This window comes from Suricata suricatta, chromosome 9 (assembly GCF_006229205.1).
Source record: "Suricata suricatta isolate VVHF042 chromosome 9, meerkat_22Aug2017_6uvM2_HiC, whole genome shotgun sequence".
Classification (NCBI taxonomy): Eukaryota; Metazoa; Chordata; class Mammalia; order Carnivora; family Herpestidae; genus Suricata; species Suricata suricatta.
The window spans coordinates 93,828,407-93,848,855 of record NC_043708.1 but is presented as its reverse complement, the minus strand read 5'-3'; the positions used below and the strand labels follow the sequence as shown (position 1 = coordinate 93,848,855).

General features: G+C 36.8%; 1 protein-coding gene across 2 annotated transcripts in view; it reads left to right on the top strand.

Moving 5' to 3' along the window:
- Positions 1-20,449, top strand: part of DNAAF4 (dynein axonemal assembly factor 4) — a 65,234-nt gene that overhangs the window by 29,716 nt on the left and 15,069 nt on the right. For both annotated transcript variants that reach the window (XM_029951660.1, XM_029951661.1), the window contains exons 5-6: positions 11,793-11,938; positions 13,499-13,608. In XM_029951660.1, the coding sequence (XP_029807520.1) occupies positions 11,793-11,938; positions 13,499-13,608 (256 nt within the window). The remainder of the gene's footprint in view (positions 1-11,792; positions 11,939-13,498; positions 13,609-20,449) is intronic.

Genomic DNA, 20,449 nt, shown 5'->3' with positions numbered 1-20,449 from the left:
AGTCTGGGATTGTGATGCCTCCTGTTTTGGTTTTCTTCTTCAATATAACTTTGGCTATTCGGGGTCTTTTGTGGTTCCATACGAATTTGAAGATAGTTTGTTCTAGCTTTGAGAAGAATGTTGGTGCAGTTTTGATGGGGATTGCATTAAATGTGTAGATTGCTTTCAAAGTTAAATATATTCCCATCATATAATTCAGTCATTCTTGTCTTCAGTATTTACATGAGAGAGGTATATACCTAAAGACTTGTATTCGAATGTGTATGGCAACTTTATTCACAATGGCAAATAACTGGAAATGATGTTTATCAACAGATGAGTGAATAAACAAATTCTCATACATTCAACAATTCTCATACATCTGTCAACTAATTGAATTAATATACTTTAAAATGAGTACAGTTTATTGTACATAGATTATTTCTTAGTAAAATTAAATACAGTATACTGGGAATACTTTTAGTCTCAAAGCATCAAAGTACACATGATTTCCTCAAGTTCTTGTTATTCCTCAGTTGCGCCTAGGGCTGTGAAGCCTCCACTGGAGGAAAATGTGTGTATTCATAGGAGACTGGGAAAGGGGAATCATTGAACATCTACTTAATTAACTATGGGGCTTCCTTATCTTGTCAGAGCTCAATTACTGGTATCAGCCTGTTTTGTTGACATAGTTTTGACTTGCTTGCTAAGCTACTAAAAGCATTGTAGAGGGAGAGGTAGACTTGAGTCCAGGTGAATTTGTTCTTTTCAACGTGGAAAGGTAGGGGCAAATGTAAGTCTGAAAAAAAAGGATTGGCTGAAAGTATATAAATAGAGTTTTACTACCAGATCTCTTCCCCATCATGACAGAAGATTGGGAGTTTCCTATCTGCATATAGTTGTAGACTTAGTGAGATTCTTCTGCATTGAGAATACAGAGATTGAGTGAAAGTCTGGATTGTGAAAATCTTAATACTGATTTAAGGGATCGCCATGCACATGTACATATGCATGCATGAGCCCAGAGTACCTGGGTTGCAGATTGGAGAATTCCTCTATAGGGAAGCTAATGAGGGTAGGATGAAAAAATCCTGTCATTGGTAATGGCCCAGCTAGTTCACCCTGCTAAAGCTTACTAGCCAACAGATTTCAGATTCATGTATACAGAACTTCCAGTCAGAATTTTTATATTTATCTCTAACTGATGGAGACAGCCAAGACACAGAGATATGCAAGTTGGAACAACCAGGTAATGCAGGGAATGGGAGAAAACTTTAATGTCTTAAAGGAGATGAAAACATATATTTTGTAAAGTTTATTTATTTTGAGAGAGAGTGAGGAGGAACAGAGAGAGGGAGAGAGGGAATCCTAGGCAGGCTCTGCACTGTCAGCACAAAGCCTGACATGGGGCTTGAACACATGAACCATGAGATCATGACCTGAGCTGAAATCAAGAATGGGATGCTTAATTGACTGAGCCTCCCAGGCATCCCCAAAACATATTTTAATCATTAAACAAGAACAAGAGGATATAGTGAAGAATACTAAGAGAATAAAATAGTTTAGAAATTTTAAATGTGATAAAAAATTTAAATGTAATTGAATGGTTAGAATTCAAATCATAGGAGTATAAGGAAGAGAGAGGAAGAGATAGAGGAAGTAAGTTTTTTAATGTCATAAAAGAGATAGAGGAAGTAAGTTTTTTAATGTCATAAAAATTCTGAAAACTTTAATGAATTTCCATGTTGAAAGAGTCCATCAGGTCCATCAGGGTAGATTTTATAATATTCATGTCAAGACACTTTCTGAGCACATTAACAGAGACTTTAGCACACTTTAGACAAAGATCCTGCAAGCTTCCAGAGAAGAGGAACAGATTATGCACAAAACACTGGGAACGTGGACATCTGTCATCAACCTCAGCACTGGAATCCTGAAACATGGATCAGTGCCTTCAAGAGTCTAACTGAAACCAGTTTTCATTACGAAATTCTACACCCAGCTTATTAATCAAGTGTGAGGCAAGAATAAAGACTTTTCAACATGCAAAGTCTTAAAGTATTTATTGCTCAGGTATGCTGAGGATTGTACCTTTTTTCTTTTTCTATTCTTCAAAGCAATTTGGCTTTGCTGTGAAATATCTGGTGCTCAAAGTTTTAGTAAAACCACTCCTAATATGTCTAGGCGTAGAAGTACATTTAGTTTCTATAATAATTGTTGTTTATTCAGATTTTCTATTTTTTTAAGTCAGTTTTGGAAATTTCTTTGCTAGGAAATTGTTTTTATCATCTTTTGAAGTTTGTTAGCATAAAGTTTCTCTTATTTGCTTATCTCTATCTCTATAACATTTATTCCTAATACCATTTTGTTTTTCCTTGATCTACTGTTGTAGCATTTTTAAACTTTATTAGTCCATTCAAAAAAGCAATTTTTGGTTTTTTGATCCTTTTTATTGTTTCTTTGTTTTCTATTCCATTAACGCCTGTGTTTATTTTTATTTTGCTGCTTTTAGTTTCTTTAGTTTTCTCTGTTCTTTGCCCATTTTGTTTTCATCAATTTTAGAATATTTTAATACACACATGTTAAGTTAAATTTTTTCCCCTTAAATACTATGTTAATACAGTCACCAAGTCTTGGAATCTTGTGTTTTTGTTGTTGTTTAGTTGCAAATATTTTGTAACTTATTATTATTTTTTCCTTTGGCCCTTGAATTACTAGGGAGTTTTTCTTTGTGTTGTTTTGTTTTGTTTTTGGTTTGTGTTTTAGTTTCCAAATGTATAGAATGGAAATGACTATAGTCCTCATATGTAAAGTTTCTTGGATCACTATGTTTATAAATTATAGTTTATGATATGTATTTGTGGTGTTTTAAAGAATATTTTAATGTTTATTTTTGAGACAGAGAGAGAGAGAATGAGCAGGAGAGTAGGGGAGGGGTAGAGAGAGAGGGAGACACAGAATCCAAAGCAAGCTCCAGGCTCTGAGCTGCCAGTGCGGAGTCCGACACAGGGCTTGATCATGACCTGAGCTGAAGATAGATGTTTAACCAACTGAGGCACCCAGGCACCCAGGCACCGTATTTGTGTTTATCCTGGGGTTTTGTTTTACTAAACTTTGGGCCACTTAGATTTATTATTATAAATAAAATGTATCCTTATATCTTAGGATTTTCTTCTACTGTTTTACATTGTGACTTATATTTACCAGACTTTCTTTTTCATTCTTTTTTTCTGTTTTTCTGCCTTGAATTTTAGAAGTGTTCTTAATAACTTTCTTTACTTTCTACTAGTTTGAAAGGTATGTATTCTGTTTTCATTCTTTGAGTAATATTAATTTTTTGTGTCTATTTTGGCAGACAGATATAATTCCAATTATTATATTTTAACATGCATAATAAACAAAATTTTAAGTTTAATTTCTACCATACTTGTAAATATTAAAAGAAAACTCAGTAAAAGTAAATCCTTGGGGGTACCTAGGTGGCTCAGCCAGTTGAGTGTCCGACTTTGGCTCAGATCATGATCTCACAGTTGCTGAGTTCCAACTCACATTGGGCCCCCTGCTGTCAGCACAGAGCCCACTTCAGATCTTCTCTTCCCCTCTCTCTGCCCTTCCCCCTCTTGGGCTTGCTCTCAAAAATAAATGAAACATTAAGAAAAGAACTTTATAAAAAAGTAAATTCTTTAGTAGTTCTTTAATGAAGATTTATGGGTGTAAGTTTAATTATTGTCTCTATATTTTTTTAATTTTAAAGTTTATTTGAGAGAGAGAGTGAGTGAATATGAGCACAAGCAGGGGAGGGGCAGAGAAGAGGAGAAACAATCCCAAGGTGCAGAACCCGTTGTGGGGCTCAAACTCAGGACCTGAGCTGAGATCACGAGTCAGATGCTTAACCTATTTTGCCATCCAGGCACCCTGATTATCTTTATATTTTTACTTGTTGAAGGATGGTTTGGCTGGTTGTAGAATTCCACATTGATAGTTATTTTCCATCAGTAATTTGAAGATATTTTTCTATTGCCTTTTGCCCTCTACTGTTGCTCAGAAGTCTGTTCTTGATCTAAGGTAATCCATATTTTGTTTCTGGTTGCTTTAAAATTCTTCACTTTGGTATACTTTGATTTTATTAGTCTCAGTGCAGTTTTATATTTGTTTCATGTCAGAACTTGGAATTTACTTTTATTAAAGAACATATATCTTCAGTCAGTTCTGGGAAGTCCTAAGCTATTGTCTTCAAATATCATCTTCCTCTGTTTTCCTTATTTCTTAATTGCATTCTGTATGTTACCCTCAGATTTCTTCAAGTTTGCAAATTTTCTTCAACTATGCTTAATGTGCTGCTAAACTTGTCCTAAAGGTTTTTAATTTCAGTGACAATATTTTTCATTTTGGAAGTTCTTTTTTTTGTCCTTGTTCTCTTGTCATTTTTGTTTCTTGTTTGTTCTTTTGTCATTAGTTTCTTAGTTTTTCATTATGGATTTAGCCTGTTTTTGCTCTTTAAATAAACATGTTTAAAATTATTATTGCAGGGGTGCCTGGGTGGCTCAGTCGTTGAGCGTTTGGCTTCAGCTCAGGTCATGATCTCGTGGCTCGTGGGTTCGAGCCCCACATCAGGCTCAGTGCTGACAGCTCAGAGCCTGGAGCCTGCTTCAGATTCTGTGTCTCCCTCTCTCTCTGACCCTCCCCTGCTCAAGCCATCTCTCTCTGTCAAAAACAAATAAAACATTAAAAAATTTAAAAACTAATAAAATTATTATTTCAGTCTCTTTCAGATTATTCTATTTTTCAAATTCTTAGGAAGCCATTCCTCCTGTTTGTCGTGTCTGCTAACTGTCCTTCACACTGGATTGATTCCTACTTTCCTTCATGATTGTTTCCTCATGTGATTTCTGTTTTCATCTTCAGCAAGGATTTTTTGTTTAATGGGTGCATATAAAAAAAAATCTCATGTGTTCTGGTTTGTGGGAGTAAGAGTTGCTCAGAGGAATACCTGGAGTTTTGATTTCTCACAAGGGACATTTTTTTTCCTCCTGTCCAAAGCTCCAGGAAGAATAGGCTTCGCTTTCCTGGACCGGTGGATAGAGATTTTTTAAGTATACTTTTCAATAAGAGTATAGCCCTTCTAAGCTTCTAGTTATATTTCCAGCTTCCCATTGTTGTAACTATATCAGCATTAAATTTCCAGCTTTTAGCCTTTACATATGTATTTTGCATATAGATATATTTCAAAACAGTTTTTTAAAAATTTTAGTTAACATACAGTGCAATATTGGCCTCAGGAAAAGAATTCAGTGATTCATCGCTTATTTTTTTAAATTTATTTTTCAATTTATTTTGAGAGAGAGCTAGAGAGGAAGCAGGGGAGGTACAGAGAGAGAGAGAGAGAGAGATACAATCCCAAGCAGGCTTCACTCTGTCAGCACAGAGCCTGATGTAGGACTCAGACTCATGAACCATGACCTGAGCCAAAATCACAATTTGGACGCTTAATCGACTGAGCCAACCAGGCACCTGACTCATCACTTATATACAACACCCAGTGCTCATCACAACAAGTGCCCTCCTTAATACCCATCACCCATCCAGCTCATCTTCCACCCACCTCCCTTCAGTAGCCTTTAATTTGTTCTCTATCATTAAGAGTCTTTTGTGGTTTCTTTCCTTCTCTCCTCTTCCCCCCTTCCCATATTTCATCTGTTTTGTTTCTTAAAGTCCACGTATGAGTGAAATCATATGGTATTTGTCTCTCTTTGATTGTCTTATTTCACTTATCACCTATGTCATTGTAAATGGCAAGATTTCATTCCTTTTGATGGTGAATAATATTCCATTGTATTATATATTCCACATCTTCTTTCTCCCTTCATTAATTGTTGGACATTTAGGCTCTCTCCATAGTTTGGCTATTGTTGACAATGCTGCTATCAACAGTGGGGTGCATTTCCCCCCTTCATATCTGTATTTCTATATCCTTTAGGTAAATACCTAATAGTGCAATTGCTGGATCATGGTGTAGTTCTATTTTTAGTTGCTTGAGGAACCTCTCTACTGTTTTCTAGAGTAGTTGTACCAGTTTGCATTCCCATCAGCAGTGTAAAAGGATTCCTCTTTCTCTGCATTCTCACCAACATCTGTTGTTGCCTAAGTTGTTAATTTTAGCCATTCTGACAGGTGTGAAGTGATATCTCATTGTGGCTTTGATTTGTATTTCCCTGATGATGAGTGCTGTTGAGCATCTTTTCATGTATCTGTTAGACATCTGGATGTCTTGGCTTTGGAAAAGTGTCTATTCATGTCTCTTACCCATTTCTTCACTGGGTTATTTGTTTTTTGGTGTTGAGTTTGATAAGCTCTTTATAGGTTTTGGATACTAACCCTTTATCTGATATGGCATTTGCAAATATCGTCTCCCATTCCATCAGTTGCCATTTAGTTTTGCTGATTGTTTCCTTTGCTGTGCAGAAGGTTTGTATCTTGATGAGGTCCTAACAGTTCATTTTTACTTTTGTTTCCTTTGCCTCTGGAAGTGTGTTGAGCAAGAAGTTGTGGCAGCCAAGGTCAAAGAGGTTTTTGTTTGCTTTCTCCTCTAAAATTTTGACAGTTTTCTGTCTCACATTTAGGTCTTTTTCATCCATTCTGAATTTATTTTTGTGTATGTTGTAAGAAAGTGGTCTAGTTTCATTCTTCTGCATGTCGCCATCCAGTTTTGCAATACCATTTGTTGAAGAGACTATATTTTTTCCTTTGGATATTCTTTCCTGCTTTGTTAAAGATAAATTAACCATATAGTTGTGGGTCCATTTCTGGGTTTTCAATTCTCTTTAGTTGATCTGTGTGTCTTTTTATGCTGGTACCATAATGTCTTGATGACTACAGCTTTGTATTATAGCTTCAAATCTGGAACTGTGATGCCTTCAGTTTTGTTTTTCTTTTTTCAGGGTTGCTATCATTATTCAGGGTCTTTTGTGGTTCCCTACAAATTTTAGGATTGTTAGTTCTAGCTCTGTGGAAAAACATGCTGTTTGTATTTTGATAGGGATTGCATTAAATGTGTGGTTGCTTTGGGTAGTATGGACATTTTAACAATGTTTGGTCTTCAATGCATGAGCATGGAGTGTTTTTATGTTTCTTTCATAAGTGTCTATAGTTTTCAGAGTACAGATCTCTTACCTCTTAGTTAAATTTATATAACTAGGTATCTTTTTTTTTTTTTTGGTGCAGTTGCAAATGGGATTGATTTTTCTACCGCTTCATTATTGGTATATAGAAATGCAACAGATTTCTGCACATTGATTTTATATTCTGTGTCTTTGCTGAATTCATGTGGCAATTTTTTGGTGGAGTCTTTCAGGTTTTCTTCATAGGGTATCATGTCATCTACAAATACTGAAAGTTTGACTTCTTCCTTACCAGTTTGGATGCCTTTTATTTCTTGTTGTCTGATCGCTGAAGTTAAAAGTTCCCATACAATGTTAAATAGCAATGATGAGAGTGGACATCCTTGCTTTGTTCCTTTCTATAGGGGATCCAAATAGCTTTTTGTCAGCTTTTGAATTACCCCAGCTATAAATCACTGATAAGACTTTTTCTTTGCTTATTGAACTGAACTGTGTATTTGAACCTTTGTTTATTTGTTATGTTTTTATCTAGCATTTTATGTGTTTATAGCATTTTATCTGGAAATTATAAAATGTTATAAAAACTTTAACTTATGCTTCTAGAAATAGAAAGTTAATTTCTTTTTATTTTTTATTTTATTATTTGTCTTGTTTTACAGTAAGATTTTGGAAGCTAGATATCCTATTATTTTAGGATGGATACCCTATTTTTAATGTAACTGGTGGTTTCAGCGCCTGGGTGGCTCAGTCGGATGAGCATATGACTCTTGGATTTTGGCTCAGGTCATAATCCCAGGGTCGTAGGGATGTGTTCTGCATTTGTGCTGAGTGTGGATCCTGCTTGAGATTTTCTTTCTGTCTCTGCCTCTCCCCTCTGCTTCCGCACATGGAGCGCTCTCTCTCTCAGAAAAAACAAAAGTAACTAGTGGTCACTTTATTTATTTATTATTTCTAAAAAATATTTTTTATAGTTTATTATCAAGTTGTTTTCCATATAACACTCAGTGCTCTTTCCCACAAGTGCTCTCCTCCATGCCCATCACCCTCCTTCCCTTTTCCCTCTCCCATTTCAGCCCTCAGTTTGTTTTCAGTATTCAAGAGTCTCTCATGATTTGCCTCCCTCCCTCTCCCTAACTATTTTTCCCCCCTTCCCCTCCCTGTGGTCCTCTGTTAAGATTCTCCTGTTATACTTATGAGTAAAAACAAGTGGTATCTGTCCTTCTCTGCCTGACTTATTTCACTTAGCATGGCATCGTTGAGTTCCATCCATATTGCCACGAATGGCCAGATTTCATTGTTTCTCATTGCCATGTAGTACTCCATTGTATATATAAACCACATCTTCTTGATCCATTCATCAGTTGATGGACATTTAGGCTCTTTCCATGTTTTGGCTATTGTTGAAAGTGCCGCTATGAACATTGGGGTACATGTGCCCCTATGCATCAGCACTTCTGTATCCCTTGGGTAGATCCCCAGCAGTGCTATTTCTGGCTTATAGGGAAGTTCTATTGTAAATTTTTTGAGGAACCTCCACACTGTTTTCCATAACAGCTGTACCAGTTTACATTCACTAGTGGCCACTTTAATGTTTTTCATTAGCATTTTAAAATGTTTATTTTAGCAAAATTAGTAAGAAAATATTTTTAAACTTCTCATTATGAAAAATAGTGCTTATTCCCCTCATGTTCTATATTCTAGTAATCATTAGTATAAAAATCTGAAATTATATACTTCATTTTAACTTTATTCTGCTTTCCTTCTGTTGTGCTAACATTTAATCTTATTCATAACATTAAAAATTTTTTAATGCTCATTTATTTTTTGAGAGAGAGAGAGAGAGTGGGAGAGAGAGCAAGCATGAATGATGGAGGGGCAGAGAGAGAGAGGGAGACCCAGAGACGAAAGCAAGCTTCAGGCTCTGAGCTGTCAGCACAGAGCAAAATGCAGGGCTTGAACTCACAGATTGCAAGATCATGACCTGAGCTGAAGTCAGATGTTAACCGACTGAGACACCTAGGCGCCCCGTATTCATAACATTTTTATTGTGTTCTCCTCTATTTAAAAATTTATTCTTTTCATTTTTACCATTAAGTTCCCTATGGTTGGGTTCTTAATTTCATTTCTATATGTTCTGGATCATTTCTTTGAATATATTACAGTAAAACCTTCCATTGTGAGTAACTTGTTCTGTGAGTGTTCCGCAAGACAAGCAAACATTTCTAATACATGTTAACTTGATAAATGAGCGCTGTCCTGCAGTATGAGTAGTACAGGACGCTGAATGTCACATGATCACAACTGAGCCAATGGTTCTCTCTCTCTAGGGGATTGTGGGTGATCATCTACCATGCTCGGATGTTCCATCTCAGGCTGTGGTGTTTGGCAGAAATCAGACGTTTCAGAAAGTTGGAAGGTGCCCACAACTGGCACTAGTGTATTTCTTGTCCCTTCAGATCATCTATGGAGAGTCTTTTGTCTTCCATACAAGAGTAAGCTTAGGAATGCTTTGCTTCATTCTAGGTCAGGCTGACTGCAGATATAGACCCTTTCCTCTGATGCATTATTGCCAGTTACATTAAACACAGTAGATGACAAGAGTTTATTAATACTGTACAGTAGTCAACATCCATATGAGTGTATACAATGGCCCCTGCGCAGAAAAAGTTTACATTGAGCCAATAGACAGCAGTAATTTCCGTTAATGGTAGTGAAAGTCATCTCACACAATAACCCTCCTGTCTCTTATCTCCCTCCAGCCAGCCATGAAGGTTTTCAAAAGCAAGTGCAGGTTAATTTGTTTATTTTTCTTTATATTTTGTATTTTATTTATTTTGTATTATATTACAGTATTATAATCATTTTTATATGAGTATTTTGAGGTTGTGGAATGAATCTGAGTTTTTATAATTCCTTATGGGGAAATGTGCTTTGATACATAAGTGTTTTGTATTATAAGCATGTTTCTGGAACAAATTAGGCTCGCAAACCAGAATTTTACTGTATTTAGGAAAGACAGCTAAGTAATTTACTTAGTTCTTACATATCTAGGAATGTCTTTTGCCTTTATAAGTAAGCAACAATTTACTTGGATATAAATTTCTTGGGACATTGTATTAGACAGTTAAAGCTAATTTTTGTAATAAGGAAATCCAAATTACAGATCAAATAAGACAGAAATATAGTTCTCCGTAATCTAATACTTGTTATGTAACAGTGATCCACGTAGGCCTGATAGATGACCTTGTTCTATGCAGCCATTTAGGCTGCTGGGGCCACCTCTGTCATCACATCATTTGTCTTCCATTTCTGGATGCTGCAGTGGGCATTGCTTTTTAGCCAGTGGGGAAACGGGAAGAGAAGTCCACAGCAAGCAGATTTACCTGCTTGCTGATGATCCATAAGTTATATACATCACTTCTCTTCAGATTTTGTTGTCTCAGATTTGGCATAGTTACACCTAACCTTTTTTTAAGTTTAAGTCGAATCTTTTTAGAGATTTAATATTTCTAAGTTTAAGCGGTCTTAAGTTTATTATTTTGAGAGAGAGAGAGCTCCCATGTGAGCAAGGGAGGACAGAGACAGAGGGAGAGAGAGAAACCCAAGTAGGCCTCACACTGTCACCATGGAGACTGGCTCGGGGCTTAAATTCTCGAACCGAACCATTAGATCATGACCTGAGCCAAAATCAAGAGTCAGAGGCTTAACCAACTAAGCCACCCAAGTGCCCCAATCACACCTAATCGTATGAAAGGCTGAATTATATCTACTAGCCTGACACAGTCATGACCTCACCTAAAACTCAAATTCTGTCTCTAAAAGGAAGAGGGGAGAGTGGATAGGATACTAGAAGAAAGATTTCTCAGCCACAGGAACCTATAGGAAACTTGCACTCAGATTTTTGTTGATGTTGTTTCTTGTTTGAGTCCTTATTTTTTCCTCCTTGTTCCCCAGTTCCCTCTCTTGGAAATGTAAATTTAGTCCATTTTCCAATTTTTAAATTTAGAAGTTTTTTTTCTTATTTGTATGTATTCATTTATAACAAAGATATTACTGTCATATTTGTACCTTTTCTTAAAACTTTTGATATTTGCCTTTTAAATCTCTGTATCATGCTTTTGGTACTTTTGCAGTTTTTAAACCACTCTTTCCTTCCTTTTATTCATATAGTTTGCATTCTAGCCCAGAGATTAATTTTTATATTGGCTTAACCATTATTACATCTATCTTAATAAAAACATATAGCCTTTCATTATTACTTTTTGCCTGTTCTCATTAGCTATAGCTGATGGCTGAAAAACTTTGATGCCATCCCAAGGAAGCTTATAGAAGATCCAGCCATAGGAGCTTAAGGAAAATAGAAGTAGTGTTGCTAGTGATGGCTTTCTAAAATGGAAAGTGGTTGTAGAGTTGCCTACAGTGCCTGTCCTTCCCTAGAGTGAATGTAAATTAAACACTGCGTGTTTTAACAAAGAGAACCCCAGAAAAGTAGCTGGGGTCATTGATTAAAGAACAGATAACTTGCTGCCACACTTGCGATGATGGATTTTATATTCCTTCTGGCAAAAGTTATCTTTGGTTTATTCGTATAGGATTTGACAGGTAGCTTTGCTGTGTAATTAGTTTAAAATTCAGTTTGATTGTTAACTAGAAAATGAGAGAAAGAGAACTCACTTGCTGATAATGCTTTTGAAGGAAGACTGTCAGAAAATATATTTTCGGAGAAGTTAAAGGAAAATAGTATTCCTGCTCCTCGGTCTGTTGGCAATATTAAAATCAACTTTACTCCTCGAGTATTTCCAACTGCTCTCCGGGAATCACAAGTAGCAGATGAAGAGGAGGTAAGTATACTTGCTATTAGTTACAGTGATCACAATGATAGTATTTTTTATTTCATCTTTTAAAACTAATATTGGTTCTGAATTTCTTAAGTATTCATTAGACTAAAGATATTGCTTTTTGAATATATTTTAATATTTCCTTATGAGAAAGATATTTTGCAGAATTTTTTTGTCTCCCGAACACTAATGAGAAAACACTGACTTAGTATGCAGTATTGATGTTTATTCTAGGAGATAAACACTTGCCATCTATTTTGTCAAATACATCTCTTTCTTTTATTTTCAATTTTTTTAAACATCTGTTTATTTTTGAGAGACTGAGTGCAAACAGGGGAGGGGCAGAGAGAGAGAGGGGACACAGAATCTGAAGCAGGCTCCAGGCTCTGAGCGGTCAGCACAGAGCCTGACACAGGGCTTGAGTTCACAGACCGCAAAATCATGACCTGACCCAAAGTCTGAAGCTTAACTGACTGAGCCACCAGGTGCCCCCTGCATCATTTTCTATATTAGATATGTAAACTTGTGTCTTGATAATAAATTTGGACATTTATTGTTAATATAATAGCCATTATTAACAGGTATTTCTAATGTGACATTCTAAAATATCTCTCATTCATTTATAAATACTGGGCCCTGGGATTTTCAGTGTTATATCTTAAGGTATATAGACCTTAGGAACTGCATTATTTTTTACTACGAGGTGCTAAGTGCTGCTTCTCACAATTTAAAAGTTGTGGAAGTGATTGAAGATCAATAAAACATAATGACAATTTATAAATATTAACTATTATTTTAAAATGTACTCTCTAAAGTTATTTTTAGAATTATAAAACTATAATTATTTAAAAGTCATTTATGTATTTTTCAATATAGAAAAACAAATATGTTATAAATCAGAAAAGTAAAATAATAATCCCATGAATGTCCAGAAATTTGTATAAAATTTGGACTAGAAAGTTTTGTACATTTGGTCATAACCAACTGGTAATATTAAACAAAAAATTATAAAAACTGAAAGTTTAAAAATAACACCATTATCAAATAGTGTATTCGTCTACTCAGGCTCCTCTAACAAAATACCCTAGACTGGGTGTCTTAAACAATAGACACTGATTTCTCAAAGTTCCAGAGGTTGGAAAGTCCAAGATCGGGTACAGGGAGTGGTGGGAGGAGAGCTGTGTTCTGGCCTTTTCCTCTCCCTTTTTATATACTTATTTTTCTTCTATAGTTTATTGTCAAGTTGGTTTCCATATAACACCCAGTGCTCATCCCCACAAGTGCCCCCCTCCATTGGTCTCTTCCTCTTCTTATAACCACACTAATCCCATCCTTGGGGCCCCATTCTCGTGACCTCATCTAAACTTGATTACCTCCCAAAAGCCCTACTTCCAAATACCATCACATTGGGGATTAGGGCTTCAGCATAGGAATTTTTGGAGACACAAATATTCAGTCCATAGCAAATAATACTTCCATTTTATATATAGACTGGGAAATGTCAAAGTAGCTGTTAATAAAAATAAGATTTTTGTGTCCTTCATTAGACTTCTGTGATTTCAGTGGTTACACAAACAAGCGGAAGCACGGAGAGCATTGAATACTGATATTCCTGAGTTTTCTGATTTAAAAGAAGAAGAAAAGAACCCAGAATGGCTGAAGGACAAAGGAAAGTAAGTTGTTTGAACTCTGGCGATGAGACTTATAATAAATTTAGGTAGACCTTAGTATAACTACATTTTCTAGGTATTTTGACATATGTGCTTATGTGTATGTGTTGTTGGAGGAAGAGAATTTAAACAAGCAAATTAGATAGGCAGGGCCTCCATATTTAAAAAGTCAGATTATATAACAAATAAGGCCTTTATTTTTATTTGATTTTGCATTTAAATGTTATAGAAATGAAATATATCACATCTTTTGGGTTTCATATTACAGTCCCTTTTAAAAGCACTTATATTTAACATAAGTCCTTCCTAGAAATGTGTTTCTCCCTTAGAAATGTGTTTTTAGAAACTAGAGCTTCTGTGATTATTCATCTTCATCTTTAAAAGATTACCAAATTATCTTATATATTTTCATTTATATCCAAGAAATCATTTTATATGTTTACACATCACTCTGTGTGTGAATATTTTTTTAATGTTTATTTATTTATTTTGAGAGAGAGAGAGAGAACAAGCAGGAGGAGGGACGGGGGAGGGGCAGCGAGAGAGTCCCAAGCAGGCTCTGCACAATCAGCACTGAGCCCAACCTGAGGCTCCATCTCGCAACCATGAGATCATGACCTGAGCAGAAATCAAAAGTCAGATGCTTACCTGACTGAGCCACCCAGGCGCCTCTATGTGTGAATATTTTTATATAATTATCAAAAATTCTGATACATTCTGATACATTCTGAATGACAATTTGAATTCATATTTTGAGGCAGTTGTAGATATTATTATATATCAAGATATAGACTTTTATATATTTTTTTATTGTTGCCATAATAAACTACCATAAACTTAGTGGCTTAAAACAACACAAATTTGTTTTTTATTTATTTATCTATTTTTAAAAGGTTTTTTATTTTTGAGAGAGAAAGAGAGTGAGTGTGAGTGGGAGAGGGTCAGGGATTGAGGGAGACACAGAATCCAAAGCAGGTTCCAGGTTCCGAGCTGACAGCACAGAGCCCAAAGCACGGCTCAAACTCACAAACCATGAGATCTTGACCTGAGCTGAAGTTGGACACCCAATCAACTAAGCCACCCAGGCGCCCCAAAACAACACAAACTTATTATTTTACAGTTTGGAAGTCAGATTTCAAAATGTGTTTCACTGGGCTAAAATCAAGGTATCATCTGTGTTTCTTCTGGAGCCTATAGGGAAGACTCTTTCATTTTTCGGTTTATAGGTTGCCTACATTCCTTGGCTTGTGGCCTCCAGCCAGCAACTGCATCACTCCAACTTCTGCTTCCATAATCCTATCTCTTTCTCAGACTCTGACTCTCCTGCTTCCCTCTCTTTTATAAGGATCCTTGTGATTACACTAGTATCCTTTGCTTAATCCTGAATAATCTCCCACCTCAAGACCTTAATTTAGGCATATATATGGAATCCTTCCTGTCATGTTAGGTGACATAGTCACAGATTCTGAAGATTAGGATATGGACATCTTTTGGTGGGGTGGTCTCCATTATCTGTGTACCACAATGTTTGTGTCTGTGTTTTTCTTTTCTTTTCTTTCTCGGTCTTTCCTCCTGTCAGTTGCACCACTAGGGGTTATTATGTAGAGTTGAACTGAAGTGACAATTTTTCTGAAGGTCAGAGGCCTGGGGCTGACAAGTTGGTTTCTCTACTTCGATATTAAAACATTACATGATCCCTCTTCCTCTTTATCCCCTTCTCTCCCTCCCTTCCTTCCTCTCTATTTATCCAACCATTAAATAAGCATCTACTACTTGTTTGCTATTTACCAACTAGGCTCTGAGCTATGAAGATTAGTGCAGAAGACAGACATATACAAATACTTAATTCTATGTATTGAGAAGTACAATACATAGAAAAGAACAAGGTAAAATGAGAATACTGAAGAGAGGCATCTACCCTTAAAGGAAGGAAGGTAATGTTCAGGAAAAGCTTTGTGGAGAATGTAGCACCTGAGAGCCTCAATGATAAGTAGGAGTTTTAAGAGAAAGGAAAAGAAAGACATTCATTTTAGGTATTGGAGATGATATGAACAAAAGTTCAAGAGATAAGAAATGGTGTGATATATGGGTCAGGAACTCTGTGTGGTCCGTTTTTTGCTAAACCATAAAAATTGAGGCTAGAAATAATGACAAATGAACCTAGAAAAATCATCAGGGACCTTGTGTGCTTGGTTAAAATTCTTTTTCTTAATTTATTTTTTAATTTGAGTATAATTACCATTCAGTGTTATATTAGTTTCAGGTATACAATATAATGAGTCAACATTTCTATACATTACTCAGTGCTCATCATGGTAAGTTACTCTTAATCCCCTTCATCTATTTTACTCATCCCCCCAGCCTCCTCCCATCTTGCAATTACTAGTCTGTTCAGTATATTTAAGAGTCTAGGATTTTGTAGATTTTATTTTGTAAGGTGAGGGGGGACATGTGTTGCAGAAAATATGGCAAAGGTCTTGAACTACCTTTGTTTTAGGTGGTGTTGTAGGGGTGAAGAGGAGGGCAACTTGAGAAATATTTATGAGCTAAAATAGGCAGAACATCTTGATTGATTTTGGGAGAGTAAGAAGGAGGAGCTCTTGGTTTCTAGTTTGAATGTTGGTTGAATGACATCCCCAGCTAAATTAGAGAATACTAGATGAGGGGCTAGTCAGGAGAGAATGCAGGTAAGTTCAGTTTTCAATGTATTGAGTTTGAGATGTCTCTGGGCTAGTCTGGGTGACACTGTCCGGCAACATGGAAACTTAGAGAAGAAGCCAGCACTGTAGAAATAGATTTGGAGCTTATCAGCATTTATATTATAGTTAAATTTATAAAAGTATCTGAGATATCCACAAAGAGTGTATAGACCCAGAGAGTTAGTGGCCTGAGGATAATACTCTGTGACCTACAAACATTTGAAGGTCTGGCAAAAGAAAGGAATACACAAAAATATTCCCAGACGACAATGAAATAGAAAGTTGAAACAGTTTTTGGGTTTTTTTGTTTGTTTGTTTGTTTGTTTAAGAATATAATAGATTTGGAGACAAGAGAGAGAAGGGATGATTGAAATCTTTCTGAGGAGAGTGGAGAAAATTGTGTCAAAGCCAAGAATTGGATGGATTGTCTTAATTTTGTCCTCTTTCTCCCCCCCACCCCCAGTTGGGTAGCCTTAGTGAAGGCAGTCTAAGTGGTCTGGCTATGAATTGTTCCTCCCCGCAGTCTGAGAAATTGGGCAAAGCTGAGTGGGCTGTCCAGTTGGATTGATTACTTTGCTCTAGAAAATGTTGACAGATTGACTTGGAATAGACAGAGATATTTCATTTTCTGACATTGGAGGAAAGAATAGTGGAAACAAGTATAGATCTAGATAAGGAAAATTGATTAGTGAATACTGTTGGCCCTGCCAGGTTGAGAACATAAATTCATAGACATGTCAGTACAGCTGTGTGATTTATCTCCTTTAGGGTTTAGTCTTTTGGATTTAAAGATGGATCTCAGGCCAGAGCAGGAGTTTTAACTGACAAGTACAGTGAACGACTAGTAGTGCAAGGGACCAGATTGCTAATAGAAAAATAACTCAGGTATTTAACCACAAAGTCCAAGTTGGGTTAGAAAGGAAGAGATGCTGGGGTACCTCGGGGGCTAAGTTGGCTAAGGGTGTGACTCTTTTTTTTTGTTGTTGAATGTCTGATTCTTTTTTTTTTCTTTATTATAGTTTATTGTCATGTTGGTTTCCATATAACACCCAGTGATCTTCCCCACAAGTGCCCTCCTCCATGTCCATCACCCCCCTTCCCCCCTCCCCCTTCAGCCCTCAGTTTGTTTTCAACATTCAAGAGTCTCTCATGATTTGCTTCCCTCCCTCTCCCTAACTTTTCCCCCTCTTCTCCTCCTCTGTTAGGTTTCTTCTGTTAGACCTATGGGTGAAAACATATGGTATCTGTCCTTCTCTGCCTGACTTATTTCACTTAGCATAACATCCTCGAGGTCCATCCACGTTGCCACGAACGGCCAGATTTCATTCTTTCTCATTGCCATTTAGTACTCCATTGTATATATAAACCACATCTACTTGATCCATTCATTAGTTGATGGACATTTAGACTCTTTCCATGACTTGACCCTTGTTGAAAGTGCTGCTATGAACATTGGGGTACATGTGCCCCTATGCATCAGCACTTGTGTATCCCTTGGGTAGATCCCCAGCAGTGCTATTTCATAGGGGAGTTCTATTGTTAATTTTTTGAGGAATATCCACACCGTTTTCCAGAGTGGCTGCACCAGTTTACATTCTTACCAACAGTGTGGGAGGGTGCCTGTTTCTCCACATCCTCACCAACATCTATAGTCTCCTGATTTCTTCATTTTAGCCACTCTGACCAGCGTGAGGTGATATCTCAGTGTGGTTTTGATTTGTATTTACCTGATGATGAGTGACACTGAGCATCATTTCATGTATCTCTTGGCCATCTGGATGTCCTCTTTGGAGAAGCATCTTCAGCCCATTTCTTCACTGGATTATTTGTTTTTCAGGTATAGAATTTGGTGAGTTCCTTGTAGATTTTTAGATACTAGCCCTTTATCCGATATGTCATTTGCAACTATCTTTTCCCATTCTGTCAATTGCCTATTGGTTTTCTTGATTGTTTCCTTTGTATTGCAGAAGCTTTTTATCTTAATGAGGTCCCAGTAGTTCATTTTACTTTTATTTCCCTTGCCTTTGGGGATATGTCGAGTAGGATATTGTAGCGGTTGAGATCAAGGAGGCTGTTTCCTGCTTTCTCCTCTAGTGTTTTGTTGGCTTCTTGTCTCACATTCAGGTCCTTCATCCATTTTGAGTTTATTTTTACATATGGTGTAAGAAAGTGGTCCAGTTTTATGCTTCTGCATGTTGCTGTCCAGTTCTCCCAGCACCACCTGCTAAAGAGGCTGTTTTTCCTTTGGGTACTCTTTCCTATTTTGTCAAAGATGATTTGGCCATAAATTTGTGGATCCAGTTCTGGGTTCTCTATTCTATTCCATTGGTCCATGTGTCTGTTTTTGTGCCAGTACCATACTGTCTTGATGATGACAGCTTTGTAGTAGAGGCTAAAGTCTGGGATTGTGATGCCTCCTGTTTGGGTTTTCTTCTTCAATAAGACTTTGGCTATTCGGGGTCTTTTGTGGTTCCATACAAATTTTTTTAAATCCATTCTGCTACCCTATGTCATTTGTTTGGGGCCTTTAATCCATTTACATTCAGTGTTGTTATTGAAAAATAGGGTTTAGATTCATTGTGTTTTCTGTAGGGGTCATGCTTGTTGTGGTGTCTCTGGTACCTTGTATTCCTTGCAACATTTCCCTCATAGAGTCCCTCTTAGGATTTCTTGTAGGGCTAGTTTGGTGGTGATGAATTCTCTCAATTTTTGTTTATTTGGGAAAACCTTTATCTCTCCTTCTATTTTGAATGACAGTCTTGCTGGATAAAGGACTCTTGGCTGCATATTTTTTCTGCTCATCACTTTGAAGATTTCCTGCCATTCCTTTCTGGCCTGCCAAGTTTCAGTAGATCGGTCTGTAACCACTCTGATAGGTTTCCCTTTGTATGTTAGGGCCCTTTTATCCCTAGCTGCTTTCAGAATTCTCTCTTTATCTTTATCTTTTGCCAGTTTCACTATGATATGTCATGCCGAAGGTCAGTTCAAGTTATGTCTGAGGGGAGTTCTCTGTGTCTCTTGGATTTCAATGTCTATTTCCTTCCCCAGATTGGGGAAGTTCTCGGCATAATTTGATCAAGCACCCCTTCAGGACCTTCTTCTCTTTCTTCTTCTTCAGGAACTCCTATAATAAGAATATTTTTCCATTTGATTGTATCACTCAGGTCTTGAATTCTCCTTTCGTGCTCCTGGATCAATTTCTCTCTCTTTTTCTCGGCTCCCTCTTTTTCTTTAACTGTGTCTTCTAATTCACCTATTCTCCTCTCTGCCTCTTCAGTCCGTGCACTGGCCACCTCTGTTTCATTATGCACCTCATTTATAGCATTTTTTTTTAACTCATCACAGCTCTTTTGAAGGTCCCTAGTCTTTGTATCAATAGCTTCTCTGAAGACTTCCATGCTTTTTTAAAAGCCCAATGATTAACTTTATGACAGTTCTAAATTCTTGCTCCGTCATGTTGCTTATATCTCTTTTGAGCAGTTCTGTGGCTATGACTTCTTCCTGGAATTTCTTTGGAGGACAGTTCTTCCATTTTATCATTTTGGCTAGCTTTCTGTCTCTTGTCAGTTTTAAAAGCCCATTATGCACTCTGTACCTATTAGTATTGTTATATTAAAGGAGGCTCATTGACTGTCCAGGGACTGACCATTCAGGAAGTGTTCTTTTTAATGGTGTCTCTCATTTTCTCTTGTTGTGCCTTTGGTTATCTTATTTCCCAACTCAGTGTCATTTGGGACTCCACCGTGTGTACTTTGGCTTGTTTCTTGAGGTAGCCCTGCAAAGGAAAACAGACAGACAAACACACAGGGAACAAAATCACGCAAATACACAGACAAATCAAACTAACAAGGAAACCAAAAGGGGAAGGAAAGAAAGAAAAGCAAAGCAAAGAAAAAAGAAGTGGGGACAAAAGCAACAAAAGACAAAGGACAGTCTAAAAGTATAAAAGGAGTGGAGTGGGAAGAAGAATGAGAGAAGGGAAAATATATCTGAGTGGCAAGAATTGATCTAATCATGGCAATGCATCAATGTTGGTCTTTCCTAGGCTCTGGGATTGAGGGGGAAGGAGAAAAAGAAAGAAAAGGAAAAGAAAGGAAAGGCAGCTCTCCAGCATGGAATGGGCGTGGTTTGGTGTAGCTAGGGGG